The following is a 15,203-nucleotide window of genomic DNA, read 5'->3' as shown; positions in this document are numbered from 1 at the left end:
AACTTCTTAACCGCTTCCAGGAGTTTTGTTCCCTTAGGGGATTGGTGATCAATGTTGACAAGACCAAATATTTGATCATGAATCCTCCTGGGAAACTGGGGCGCCCCCCGGTCTTGAACTCTGCTCACCTGGAGAGGGTGTCAGAGTTTGACTACCTGGGAATCCGCCTTAGCGACTCTATGAGTTGGACTCCGCACATCCACAAGATGCTCCTTAACCACAAAAGGGTGGGTGGTGTGTTGCTTAGGGAACATCGTTCTTCCACAAAACTATTTATTGCCCCAGTTGTGGAGATTTATAAAGCTAGAGGGGTTAGTGCTGTCTTGTATGGGGCGGAGCTGTGGGGTACAGGCAATCTCGATGTACTTGCAAAATCGGAGAGCAAATTTCTGAAAGATCTGATGGCTCTCGCTTTGAGCACACCCACAGTTCCAGTGTTGCTGGATCTAGGCTGCAGATCAATTGAGGACCAAGCTCGACTTCGTCCCTTGCTCCTGTGGGCCCGCTTGTGGAGGGTGCCCGAATTAGCCTCCTATGCGGAGGGACTGTCCGAGGTGATGTCAATGGGGGGCTGGCATAGGATTAAATGGTTGAGGGACGTTAAACATCTTTTGGGGGAGCTGGGCTTAGGTGAAGCTTGGGTTACTCGATCTGCCCCTCCTAAAGCCACTTTAAAGAAATTGTATTGGGATTGGGTTTCGTTTAAACTCACTGTCGATCCACGCCTATGTAAGTCAACTGTAGCCTTTTTGAGGATTAAAGACGTGGTAGCTTACGAACCCTATCTCGACACGATTACCATTCCTTTTGATAGGGCTTTATATTTTAAATTTAGAGTAGGGATTCTACCTGTTGGTGACCTGATATCCCGGTGGAAATTGCCCCCCCAGTCCTCCCCCTTTTGTGCCCTCTGTTCCACGCGGGTCGAGACGGTGGCACATATTCTTTTTGAATTCCCTGACTATTGCTCTCCCAGGAGGCGCTGGCTCACACCACTTTGTAGACAGTTGGAAACTCGCTATCAAACTGTGGCCCTACGTATTTTATTGTCCGACACATCCACTTTGGTGGCTTGTGCTGTGTCTAAATTCTTAAAGTGGACCTGGTTGATTCGTGCAAAAAGGCTTTCCGTATCAATTTAATCCTGGTTTTAACTGTATTAATTGTATTTATTAAGTTATTGTTTTTTACCTTCTTTTTCTTCTGGGAATGTGTTTTATTTGTTGTTTTTCTTAACTGTTGAACTGCTTTTAAGATATTTTATGTATAGAAATAAAGCCAATCAATCAATCAACTAAAGATAATCTTGAAAATATATCACTTGACACTCAAGTTGCAACTGTGAGTAAAACAAATGTCAAGCAGGAGAAAGGCAAAAGGTCAACTATAATTTGAACAAGAATAACTAGCCAAAATGCCCTAGGTGTGGAAGCCAGAACCATGGACCAAATTTTCCCAACTGTTTTGCTAAAAGCACAAATTGCAGTAATTGTGGAAAAAGAGGACATTATGCCAGAATGTGCAGAAACACAAAAGTAAACTTTGCTGAGGATGATGAAGAATCTTCTCAGCAAGCGATTCACTGCATTACTGAAAGCAATTCTGAGCCTGTGCATGATGTAACACTAGTTGATACTGATATTGTGACCATGCCGAAATGTGGTGTATACATTGGTGACAAGAGTGTTCCAGAGCTGGCTGATTCGGATTCACCTTATACCCTGTTGAGCGACAAATTTTGGCATGCCACTTTCAAGTCCAATAATATAAAAATGTTGCCACCGAACATCAATCCTGTAGGGTATGGGGGGCAAACTATTGACTTAATTGGGTATTCCATACAGCCCATCGTGTTCAAAGGAAGAGAAACAGTTGGTAAAATATATGTTGCCAAGTGTGGAGATAATCTTTTAGGTTGCCGTCATCAAAAAGACCTTGGAATTATTTTGAACCCGAATGCGCCTGACCAAGTTATGCTAGTCACACAACAAGGAGATAATCGAGATATTGTTGGAAAATATCCTAGGGTTCTCAGTGGAGGACTTGGTCTTCTTAATGAATTTAGCCACAACATAATTTTAAAAGACAAGGCAAAACCGGTGGTACACAGAGTAAGGAAAGCACCCAACCTCATGTTGAAACCTCTTCAAGAAGAAATCAACAGACTGCTTGATTTGGGAGTTATAGAGGAAATTGAGTCATCGGAATGGTTGGCTCCCATTGTTTTAGCACCCAAAGATAAGGGCAGTAAAATTAGGATGTGTGTGGACTTGAGAAGTTTAAATAACTGTATCATGGTCGACAGGCAGGCCTTGCCAAATATTAATGAAGCTCTCACAAAGATTGGTGGTGCTTGCATGTTCAGCTTGATGGACTTATCGTCAGCGTATCATCAGATCTTACTACATGAAGATTCAAGACCACTTACAGCCTTTGTAACCCCTTTGGGTGCTTATAGATTTATCAGAATTAGCCCCAAAATTGATCGTGCAGAAGCGATATTACAGGCACCAGCTCCATCAAACAAGGATCAAGTGAAATCTTTCCTTGGTTTATGGGAATACTACTTAAAGTTTGTGTATAACTTTGCAAGTGTTGTACAAACCCTGAGATTACTGTTAAAAAAGGATGTTGACTTCAAGTGGTCAGCAGATTGTGTCAATGCCTTTAACAAAGTTAAAGAGGAAATTGCGCGCATGCCAACTTTGGGTCATTTTGATGTACATAAAAAGACTATCCTGACCACAGATGTCATGGTGCAGGGTTTGGGTGCTGTCCTATCCCAAATAGTTGATGGCAGTGAGAAGGTCATTGGTTTCGCTTCTCGTTCAATGAAAGGAGCAGAAGAGCGCGTTACTCTGAGAGTAGCGTGAGGTGTTGGCATGTTCTTGGGCCTTCAATCATTTCAGATTTTACTTGTGGGATTTACCATTCCTGGTTAGGATTGACCACAGGCCCTTATACACATGTTTTCTTGTAGGTATGTTGAGAACACAACACCCAGAATTAAGGGGTGGATCGAAGGACTCTGGGAATACAATTTTTCGGTAGAGTATCTGCCTTGTCTTAAAAATATTCCAGGCTGAGTCTCTCTCAAGGATGCCCGCAGAGAAAAAGTCCCGACTGCTTGTTTTTTTGCGTAAAGGAGTCGGCTCTTAATAAGGAAGAGTAGAATGTTTGTTCTGAAAGTGACAAAACAAGAAAACCAGTTATGGATTTCGTTGTAAATGGTTGGTCCACTTTGAATGATGTTCCCAGCTGTGCGAAAGGTTACTGGAATGTTAGCGAACAATTGAACATTTCGAATGGTGAGCTTTTTCGGGGTGAGACATTGAAACCTCCCTGTATGATGAGAGAGAAAATAATCAATTTGGCAAATGAGAGGCATCTTGGTCGCAGCTTAACAAATTCAAGAGTCAGGGAATCCTATTGGTGTCCGGAGGTTGACCGTCAATTGGAAGATGTTGTTAAGAGACTGTAATATATGTGCGGGGAATGATAAATCAAGAAAAGTGAGGACTACTCCCCTCTCGCCTGTGGCAATACCTGAACATCCCTGGTCAAAACTTGCCATTGACATTGTGGGTCCATTTGACAGTTTGTCTCCCTGTGAAAGGTTTTTGGTCGTCCTCGTTGATTACACTTCTAAGTGGGTCTCTGCCTCCTGTATGAGTTCTGTTGTGACAAAGAATACCATTGAATTTCTTAAAGATGCATTCACGTGTCAGAGCATCCCTGATATTCTAGTCTCTGATAATGGAGTGCAATTCACTTCTCTAGAGACGATAGATTTTCTAAAAGACCTCTCCATCACAAGATTGCTCTCTATGCTCCGCAAGCTAATGGCTTAGTTGAGAGCATGAAGAGACTGGTCAGAGCCTCTGCTCAGACTGCCCTAGAGTCCCTCTCAAGCCCATCCTTAGGGAAAAATGATGGGCGCATTGAAATACTCCCAACAGTGTGACTGGTTGTTCTCCGTTCAAAAAGCTCAAGGGTAAGGCTGCTGGTTCTAAATTAAATCCCCTATGGTTGTGTGTAAAATATAAGGGCAGTATAGTGAACAACTGGAGAGTGAAAAGGTACCAGGAAAATTACAAACACAGGTTTGACGTGAAGCTGGGTGCACGGAAGTCTGTTTGGAAAGTGGGTGATCTTGTCTTTGTCACAAAGGCTGTTTGGTCTCCCAAAGGTGAAACAAAATGCTTTGGTCCCAGGCGCATCATTGAGGTAATGCATAATGTGGCCATGCTCAGTGGTGGTGGTGTTTGGAGCATGTCCCGTCTATCAAAATGTACAAGGGAGGCTGATAGTGTGGAGCCTCAGGACGGTCATCTACCTCAGGACAGTCATTCCCAGTATAATGATGGTAAAGTCCAAACTGATTCATTTGCTCCTCAACCATAGAGCAAGGAGTTCGCCATTGTATCTTCAAGATTATTTTCTCAAGTAATGTTGTGAATTCCTTTCTGTACTCACCCGTATAACTTTCCTTCATTATTAGCCTGACATTTATTCCCCCAGCACACTATTGTGTTTTGCCATGTAATTCATTATTTTGTAAAGGGAAGGTGCGTTGTAACTTGCCCTTTAAGTTTATAGTTCCTTGTGAGAATGTCAACTACATCAGCAGCAGAACTTGTAAACCGCAGAGAGAGTTGGAGTCAGTTGCGGTGCCTGCTGTTGGTGTGGACTGTTCTGGTGGGTGTAGAATAAACCTCTTCTTATAACAGACTGCAGAACCTTTGTTTTATTAAAATGTCACTAGCACCCCTCACTTCAAGCACCTTCACTATATTCTTGTGTGAGCACCCAAACTATCACTTGAATAGCAACAACTGATATTCCATTTATGTTGTTAATAAATGTTAGGTCATTTCAACCGAGCGTCCCTGCATATATTGCTTAATAAGTTCCCCATGGGCTAACTTTGGTTTAAACCTGAATAGCGCTTATTTAAATAGTAATAGCCTAGGCTAATCCAGGACCCTTGTGGCCTCATTGTGTACCATTGTTTTTTGTGTAAACAGACTACCCCTGGTCGGAATACTGAGGTCCCCTTGTTCATGATAGTATACCAATACCTTATGAGCCACTGTAAACAAGCATTGGCCGATGCAAGAAAACATGCTGCAGCCAAAAGAACTTAAGTAAGTGGCCTGCACAGCAACCAATGAAAAGCTAGGAAAGAGAGGAGGCGGGACATAAACCCTTGCAGGCCATACCCCAAAAAAAGCCCAATCTGCCTTAAAAAGAAACCCAAACCAAGCAAATGTGCTACTAGAAAAAAACCCAAATGAAGGTGGAGGTCGCAGAGTGCAAAATCCTAATTAAAAAAATACAAACAAGAGTAGGGGTAGCCACAGTGGGCTAGGAAGAGGTAAAAAAACGGTAGCAGTAATACAACTGTGGCATTAAGAGGAGGTGGGAGGAAGAATGCTATATTTGAATAAAAGCAGCTAGGGGGCTGAAGCTAAAACACAGGCAAACACAGTAACAGAGCAGGAAACCTAGAAATAAATAGTCCCCCGAGACCATATAAAGAGGCATAGGGTAATTAGACAGTACTAAGTCCCTGCTCTGTGGGAGGAACAAAAGACAGAAAGGAGGGACAAAGAGACAGAACTGACCACTAATAAGCAAGGCTTTTTAAAGGAATCTGACAGACAAATGAAAAGTACTGGCAAAAAAGGGGATGGACTTGAAGCACACATACTGATCACAGCACTGTCTAGCTCGACCTAAAAAAAAGAGCTGAACAAGGATAGCCTTGAACAACTACATACTGGAAAGGAAACTGTTTCGAATGTTGACTTTGTGAAGAAAAAGTTAAGCATGATCAGATATGAGACGAGCTCACAGAGAATATAGTTATTTGTGGACACCTTTAGCAATCAATGGACTGTATGTATTGAGCTAGTAGATACCAGCTGCAAAACAATATTTAGATATAATGTGAAAACAGCTTTTCATTTCAAAAGAAAAAAGTTTAGACGCACAAGTTACAGATTGTATGTGGTTGTAAAAAATTGTCATGGCATCCAACAGTTGATATATACACAAGTTTCCACTTTTCTCACTCTGCCATGCCTCCCACCAAACAGTCACTCACATTGAATGTGTGGAAGGCTCGTCCGACGCTGGTCACCAGGTAGAACTCGCGATGTTTACGGTGGTAGCGCAGCACATGTGGCAGGTGATTTGAGTAGAGCCCAAGAGCACGGAATCCCTGGAAGATAGTGCTGCCACGGCTGGTGGTCTTTTCCTGCTGGAGAGGTGTACTTTCGTCTGACTCTGCCATTCCAGCAGGCAATCTTAACTAACAGCTAAGGGAGAAGACCGGCGAGTGCAAGATGCTCCTCGCACTGAAGGAAAGCAACACACGTTTTAGGTATAGAAAGCGGACTCAATGCTTGAAGCAGTTGGACATCCTGCGATAGCACCTATTCGTCCTTTTGTCAAACTTCTGTACACAAGCATGATCAAGAATCGATTTTTTTTTTATAAGACGTGTATATTTAGCGGACACATGCTTGATGGGACAAACTAAGCACACTTGTACAATATTATGTTCAGATCAAAATCTTTGTTGTTATACTTAGAAAGAAAAAAAAGTGAAGAATCCTCTCCTTTAGCGGCACTATTCTCTGCTAAAATGTTTCAGTTCTTGTTATTAGACTTTGCAACTACCCCAAAACAAGTTAATTATTTTTTCAAGATGGCCGCTTCTATTTTGCTGCAGATGCGATAGAGAACTTTAGAGAGCTTGCGCGCATGCGTATGGTTGTCAACTATTCCATTCCCTTCACGGCGACTCTCCACCTAATATAGCTAAGGAATGCAATGTAGCGAAAAAAAGCAAACTAGTCTCACAAATTAACGGGAAAAAATATGCCACATTCTCGATTTAGTCGATAGTCACCGTTTTCGAAAGATAATTGCAGAGGTCTACATTTTGCAGCATTATTTGAAGCGAGGACAATTTAGCATATGTAGACCGCAGAGCAACTGACACTTAATTTTTGATATCAATGACAATATGAGCAGAGTTCTCAAGTTTTATGGTTCATGGGTGAAAGGCTCATCCACTACTGATTTTTAGGTCGAGCCTAGGCAGTGCATGCACTGTCTTCAAGCGAGACCTGCTGTATTCTCTTCTGTGGGCTAGCATACTGCCCACGCATTGCCATTCCTTCTTTTGTCTGTCCCTCAAAAATGCTTAGTCGCTACTGGTCACTTTTTTGTTTATCATCCACCTTCTTAGCATTTGTATCCTCCCAGTAGCAGTGCCTAACTTCTCGTCTCATTATGCATTTGTCTTTTTGTGTTTATTTTCAGGGACTTTTTCTTCCAGATACTCAGTTTTCAGTTCCGGGTGCCTTTACTCAGAGCAGTAGCTAACTGCCGCCGCGCTTCTGGTTTCAGCATGGCGATCGCACAACTTTACTTTTATCTACACAGCTGCAAAACATTAGTGAGGAGAAACACATTTTAATTGGAATATTTGAATCTTGGATTATATTTCCTTTTTGAAAGGAATAATTAATTAACTGTGGTAAATGCCATTCACAGCCGCTGCATTTCTGATTTCAGCATTGCGGCCGCGTGCATAACTTTACTTCAATTTCTTCTGCAAAATGCTATTCTTCAAGTACAGGGCTTCTTTGATCAGTGCAGGAGCCATGAGATCTCCTGAGGCGTGAGCCGGGAGACGAGTGAGTAGTGCGAGTTGATTTGCGAATTTGCACAGTTTTTAAACATTGCTAAATGTACTGATATTGCTGCTATTGTTTTGAGGGACACTGAGGGGAAAGTGTTTTTAGCATTTTAGGAAGGTCGCTATGTTACTGTGGACTCGGGGGGGCACGGGGGACGAAGGCTGAACAGGAAGCGGGGCCGTCTTGCAGTAGTACGCAGGTCAGCGGTCTAGCCTCCCTTATAGCGCATTTAAGGACGAGCTGGCACGCAGCAGACGCGCGCAGCGGGCGCGCCGCTAGCGCGCCTAAGGCAAGCACGTCTGCACCCGTCCGCGCCAGGCCAGCGCCCTGCGCCAGGGACCCTGCCAGTTTCGACCCGGCCACCAGACCGGTACTTAGATACGACTCCTCTACTTTGCTGAGGCTTGGGAAAGAAAGGTGCTCCCCAACTGTCTCAGTCTTATACCGAAGGCATTGCCATCTACCGCCCCTGACATGTGCCCTGGATGTCTGTCCACTATCCCAAGGATTTTTAACCGCCCTATTGCCACTAAGGGAGAGAAGGGGGGAAGGGCAGAAATCAAGAAGGATCTCTCATTAACCTGTATCTTACTAAACGCAAGATCATTAGTCAAGCATAGCCTCGAGTGCGCGAGGCTCCTGGATGAACTCGAGGCTAGGATAGCTTTTGTCACGGAAACCTGGACTGATCCGGCCGCGGGGCCAGATATTGTGAATGCTACCCCTCCGGACTTTATCTGTTATACACATGATAGGCCACTAAGGAAAGGCGGAGGCCTGGCGGTGATCTATCATCACTCGATTAAAGCATCCTTTCAGCCTATTCCTATGGATACCTGTGAAGCCCTATTCTTTAATCTGACGTTAACGCATCACCAATCCTTTAAGGGATGTTTAGTTTACAGGCCTCCTGGATCTAGAAATGCATTCCTGGCTTCCGTGGGTACGCTATTGGAAGAGGGGCTACTCTCGGATGCATTTACGGTATTAGGTGATTTTAATTTTCACTTGGAACGCACGGAGGATGCCGACACTAGGGCCTTGGAGGAACTGATGCTGCCTATAGATCTTAGGCAGCGGGTGGTGGGCCCTACGCAGAGGGGTGGACACACGTTGGATGGGATTTTTTCCAACCAACGTAATATACATTTTAAGAATCTTTTTCCCCTGACTTGGTCAGATCATTCCGCGGTCCAATTTGAAATTTTATTAAATGATCCTGGTAAGATAACTACAGGACACAAAGACAGGATAAAAACAAGAGCGTGGAACAAGGTGGAGGGAGACTCTTTGATCAAGTTATTGTCCTCATCTGCTGTCGGAACGCCTGGAGATGTGGATATAGCATGTGATAATTATACAAGTTGGCCGCAGCAAGCTTGTGATACCGTAGCTCCCACAAACATTTTGTGGCCTAAGAGAGCACAACCTTCTGCTCCCTGGTACTCTCAGGAGATTAGATCCCAAAAGCTTATCTGTAAGCAGCAAGAACGTAGATGGAGGAGTAACTATAATGAATGTGACAGAAAAGCATATAAAAGCTCCCTCCAGACATATAAACAGGTTATTTTTATGGCCAAACAATCATACTTTTCAGCCCAGATTCTGGATTCTCAGCCAAGAAGTTATTTAAGACAGTGGCCAAGCTGGTAGCACCCAAACCATGTCCAGTTCAACCCAGCCAACAGCTGTGCGATGACCTGGCCGACTTTTTCTTGTCTAAGGTGGAGACTGTTTTTGCGGCCTTTAACAAGAGGAGTATCAGCAGCCCAGACATTGGCTGGGAGGGCTCGAGGCCAGTTCATGCCTCCTATCCGACCCTGGTCAAATTTTGGCCAGTGTCCTCATTGGACACGCAAAAGATTCTGATGGAAGCTAAGTCGGGATCACCATTTGACCCGTGCCCCATCACGACGGCGAAAATAGCCGCTGGACCGATTGCTGACCAGCTTTCCAGTTTATTTAACCTGATGTTTGAAACTGGATCTTTCCCCAGTCACTGGAAAGTAGCATCTGTTCTGCCTTTATTAAAAAAATCTCATCTCCCCATTAATGACCTCAACAGTTTTCGCCCAATAGCTAGACTTCCGCTTCCAGCTAAACTTGTTGAAAAGTTTATGAATAGACAACTCAGCCGCTTTTTGGAAGACTCCCAAGTACTTGATCCCACTCAATATGGTTTCAGTCCAGGCCACAGCACAGAATCCGCCCTAATTAAAGCCACAGAAGAGATTAGGGAGGCAGTGGATCAGGATGGCAAGGCAGCTCTGATTTTGCCAGATTTGTCTGCGGCCTTTGATACGGTCCACCATTCAATTCTCCTGAATCGCCTAAAAAGGTGTGGGACTGATGGTAAAGCAGGGGACCTTATCAAATCTTTTCTAGCCGATAGAAAACAAGTGGTGACCTTGGGGGAGTTTCAGTCGACTCCTTTTTCAACACCTTGTGGGGTCCCTCAGGGGTCCTCACTCAGCCCCACTCTTTTTAATATTTACGTCCGCGCACTGGCACCCGTCATAGGGTCCTTTGGTTTCGGTATTACCTCCTACGCAGATGATACACAAATCGTTGTATCACTGACACCAGGGGGGGAGGTGGATGTGGAATTGCGTCTGCGGGAGTGTATGGTGGTTGTGAGCAGTTGGATGTCCGAAAATTAAACTCGGACAAAACGGAAGTCATACTGTTTGGTAATACCTCTCATTTTTGGACCCCTGCCTGTTGGCCCAACTCCATGGGCACCCTCCCAATTCCAGCCAGAAAGGTAAAAAACCTGTGTATGATACTGGACGATAAACTCACCATGGAGCACCAAATAAATGTATTGACATCCCAAACTTGGTATTCCATCAGAATGATGAGAAACGTGCTACCATTGCTTCCTCAAGATAGTAGGCAGATGGTGGTCAGGGCCCTGGTAACAACGAGACTTGATTATTGTAACGGGTTGTATGTGAATGCGCAGCAAAGCATATTGAAAAGACTACAGATTTTGCAGAATGCGGCAGTCCGTTTACTTTCAGGTTCTTCCAGATTCTCTTCAGTGGCTTTGGAAAGAAGAACTCTACACTGGCTCCCCATAAAAAGCCATATACGTTTTAAGGCGCTGTCCATGGCATTCAAGGCCTTGCATGGACTTGGTCCAGATTTTTAAAGCAGCGTATACTATGGTATAATCCGGGAAGAAGCCTTCGTTCTAAGGGAACAAAACAGGCACAAGTCCCTCATATCAGGAAGGCCCGATGGGGAGGTAGAAGTTTTTTTTACGGAGCCGTAAAGGCCTGGAATGATCTACCACTTTATCTCAGAACCATGCCAGACCTGCTGTCCTTTAGAAAGGAACTCAAGACCTGGCTGTTTAGTTTTGATTGACCCCCTTCATTTGCCGCTCGGACTTATAGGTTTGACCTTCAGGATTTCTAGACAGCGCCAGGACACCTCCGGGTATTTGTCGCGCTTTAAAAGTGTCATTAACATTACATAACATAACATAACATAACATGAGGCCGGCTAAGAGAGGGGGACCCCTAAGCAACGATGAAAGGCAGGTACAGGCGGGGTAAATAATAAATAAATCAGGAAAGGTACCTGCCCAAAGGGTATATAAGCGGGCCTAAAATGTAGGTCCCTCGATCCACACAAAACTAAGCTGGGACAAAGCAGACAGAACAGACAAAACGAGGCACCAGACAGAGATTATGGATACAAAAAAATATATATATCTTGTTTATTTTGTTTTTAAACATAACATTTTTTTCTTTTCCAGATACTTTTTAGTCAATGGATAAACATACGTTCAAGAATAAATAAAGACAACAAATATATATATAAATCAATACATTGTTCAATGTCCCACACATAAATTTAAATCATGCACACAGACATTCATTCCAAAAGACATTCCAAACAAAAATTCCGGTCAAGATGGAAAAGCTATCCAGTGGTGCTCATATAGGTGGTTAACTCATGTATCATCCAGATGGACATTGGCAATACTATGAGAAACGGAAGGCCGAAAGTTCAGGCGCCATCGCGCGTTTCGGTATTGGACCCAGAAGAGGGCCCCACCTTCATCAGGGCGTAGACCAATAGATAGTGGGGGACATGAGCAATACCTAGAATCAATCAAACAGGTACAAATAAACAATCAAACAAATAAATTAAAAAACGTGTACATATAATCTGGTGCATTATGATACATATGGAAATATAAATCTGTCTGTCCGGGTCAGTTCCGGTTAACATGGGAGGTATAAAAAGATTAGTATTAACAAAGGTCCAACAGGTACCAAGGTAGCATAGAGATAGAGGGGGGCACACCTCCGAAGTAAAGTATCAACACGGAGTAAACTAACAGCTATATCTGAGAACAGAAAAGGTTACTTAAAAAGAATATGTGCAACTAGATGTAGGCTAGGCCACAGACGAAAAGGAGAAAACACCACCAACACCGAACCAAATCCCCGTGTAGGAGCGCGGATCATGCAACAGATAAACGTGTAAAGAAATGAAGAAGTATCTACCGCTATACGTACTTAAAATTCAACCCGCATGATGGGGGTCAAGGGAAACATTTTCAATACGATGCAGATACTCAATCAAAGAAACTACTACACGTCAAAGGTGGTGGCCAGGCGTCTTCATATAAAAATATCTCAACCAAATCAGATCAAAAGACGAGTATTCAGGAGATATGAGAATCAGGCTGATAACATATCTAGGAGAAACACATGGAATAAGTCAGATTAGATAATAAAGAAATCACAACACTTCACCATGGATCAATAGCATCTGATCTGCTGGGCGAGGGGGGGTACATATAAACAAACGGCAACATACTTGTCAGTCACAAAGACGCCGAGACGGGAGGTGCACAGGAGTTGCAAACCAATCTCACAGTGCTCAGGTTCATGGATGCCAAAGTGATGAAGATTGCGCCAAAACGCTAGTTACGTTTACGCTTCTATTGGGTCTCAAAATGGACCTGTATATATAAAAAACAGACAACAACAGACTGTTATGGGCAAAATAGAAATCCAAGAGGACTACTGGCTGTCAAGATGTCAAGAAAGACTAGAGTAGGTTAAGTTAGCGACACAGAAGACATCATAAGTATATAGGGGGCAAGAGCGAGGAATTAAACGCCCTACCCCAACCGCAAGAGGGAGAGAGAATAGTCTCAGTAAACAACGGGTGATATACCCGGTTAACACAAGATCAATTAGTGGTGGACCGAAACAATCCTATAGCTATACACTTACTTAGTGATCCTGAGGTCGGGTTCTATCAGTACGTCAATCCCGCGGCGGCAACAACATTGAAGGTGCCTACGCTAGATCGACTCAAGCGCACCTTCCTTTTAAACCCGTCATAGGTTTCCCGCACACCAATGAGCGAATATCTTTGACCGGGAATGAATCACCATAGAGAGAGGACTACAACCTCCGACGTCGATTAGACTATTGAAGAAAATCGTCGGCCATATTCGAGCGATGGACACAGTTCAAGAGTGTCAAAAAATAATATGCAGGATCAAAGCACAACACGGAATTACATAGCATCTATCCCTACTACATGGGAGTATGCAAATAGGCAGACGAGTCCTGTCGTGAAAGATAGATAAGTAGGTAGCGCACGATACCTAATCATTCCTTCAAGAAGACAAAAGTAACACTCTCCAGTGATGTCATGAGGGGAGGGTGTATCAGGGGCCGGGGAGTTAGGTGATAGCATTCTCCCACTGAATCATCACATTTAATCCATGCTGTACTGAGTCTAGATAGAAAATCCAAAAGGTCTCTCTTTTTTTCCTAATGGAGTTGGGGTTTCGTCCTGGCGGGGTGTGTATTTTTTCTAGAATAAACCATCTGAGGTCAATTTCTTTATGATTCATGTTCGGCCAATGGCTAACCAGCGGAGCAGAGGTTTTTTTTGTTCGAATATTCGATTTGTGTTCGCAAACCCTAATTCTTACCTCACGGCCTGTTTCACCGATGTAAGTTAAGTCGCATGGACATGTAATAATGTAAACAACATTGGAGGACCGGCAGTTAGACATCCCTTGGAGAATGATAGTCCGATTGTTGGCACTGATGGTATTGCCAACAATGGCATGAGGACATGCCTGACAGGTACCACAGCGGTGGTTTCCTTCAATAGGTTCAAATCCAGGAATAGCAGTCTGGATTAGAGCCTTTTTCTCCGTAGTTCTCCCTCTAATGAGAAAATCTTTTAGGTTCTTGTTCCGTTTGAAGGCGAACAGAGGTTTGGGAATTTTCATCCCATCATTGCCGATGTTTAACAAGTACCATAGTGAATTAATGGTTTGTCTGACCCTATGGTTAATGTTGGAGTGTTTAGTAACATAAACCAACTTGTCCATTGGATCAGTCTCCCTTTGATCAAACATGGATTCTCTGTTAAAATATCTGGCTCGTTTGAAGGAGTCTTTGATCAGTTTCTTGGGATATCCCCGGCTTAGAAATTTGGACTGGAGGATGTCTGCTTGAACGGGAAAGACTTTCATATGAGAGCAATTCCTCTGAATACGGAGGAATTGGCTAAAGGGAATGCTGTCCCTTTGGCACCTAGGATGGTAGCTGCCGTATTGAAGCAGTGTGTTTCTGGCAGTAGGTTTAATATACAGAGACACACTTATTTTGTTTTGGTGATGTTCAATCCAAACGTCCAAAAATTCAACCCTAATATTACTGCAGTGAACAGTAAATTTCAGGTTGATGTCAGCTGCATTTAACCAAGCCACAAATTCATCCAGGGAGCTGTGGTCTCCATTCCAGATGAAAAAAATATCATCAATGAAACGTGACCACGCTCGGACATTTTCGTAAAAGGGTGCCAGATCGTTGTAGATGGTTTTTCTGTTCAAATTTTCCCATATAGAGGCAGGCTATGCTCGGAGCACAGGACGCCCCGATACTGACGCCCTGTATCTGGTGGAAATAATCACCATTGAATTCAAAGTAGTTATCATTCAAAACAATCTTCAAGCATTGAATGATGAATGGGGCATTGGTAATTTGTGTTTCCATGGCCAAGATCTCTTGCAGCACAGATAGAGCTCCCTCCTGTGGGATGTTTGTATATAGAGATTCCAGATCCAGGGTGACCAGAAGGTCCCTATCTGGATCAAAAGGAATGTTCTCGATCTTTGAGATAAAATGGCCCGTATCTTTCACATACGATTCAAGATTACTCACCAGAGGTTTCAAAAAGCAATCCACGTATTTAGAGAGAGGTTCGATGGCCGAACCAATGGTGGAGACAATGGGTCGTAGGGGGGGATCCAGAGTGTTTTTGTGGGTCTTCGGTACCCCATATATGATGGGCATACGGGTATAGCTGGGTGTTAAAAATTCAGCTTCCTTAGTACAGATAAACTCCTGATCTACCACAGTCTTAACCATTGATAGGATGCGTTGCTTGAGATTGGTCTCGGGATTTCTCATAATACGTTTATAATGTCTGGTG

General features: G+C 43.6%; 1 protein-coding gene across 2 annotated transcripts in view; it reads right to left on the bottom strand.

The window, feature by feature from the left end:
- WDR36 (WD repeat domain 36) overlaps positions 1-6,388 on the bottom strand; it is a 580,433-nt gene extending 574,045 nt beyond the window's left edge. The window contains exon 1 of one of the 2 annotated variants that reach the window (XM_085632587.1): positions 6,110-6,388. In XM_085632587.1, coding sequence (XP_085488713.1) covers positions 6,110-6,298 — 189 coding nt within the window. In that variant the 5' untranslated portion in view covers positions 6,299-6,388. The remainder of the gene's footprint in view (positions 1-6,109) is intronic. The other variant, XM_085632588.1, reaches the window with a different exon arrangement.
- Positions 6,389-15,203: the final 8,815 nt, after the last annotated feature.

Source organism: Triturus cristatus, chromosome 2_1, assembly GCF_964204655.1.
Source record: "Triturus cristatus chromosome 2_1, aTriCri1.1, whole genome shotgun sequence".
NCBI classification, from domain to species: Eukaryota; Metazoa; Chordata; class Amphibia; order Caudata; family Salamandridae; genus Triturus; species Triturus cristatus.
Note: the sequence above shows the minus strand (reverse complement) of the source record. Positions and strands in the feature narration are given on the sequence as shown.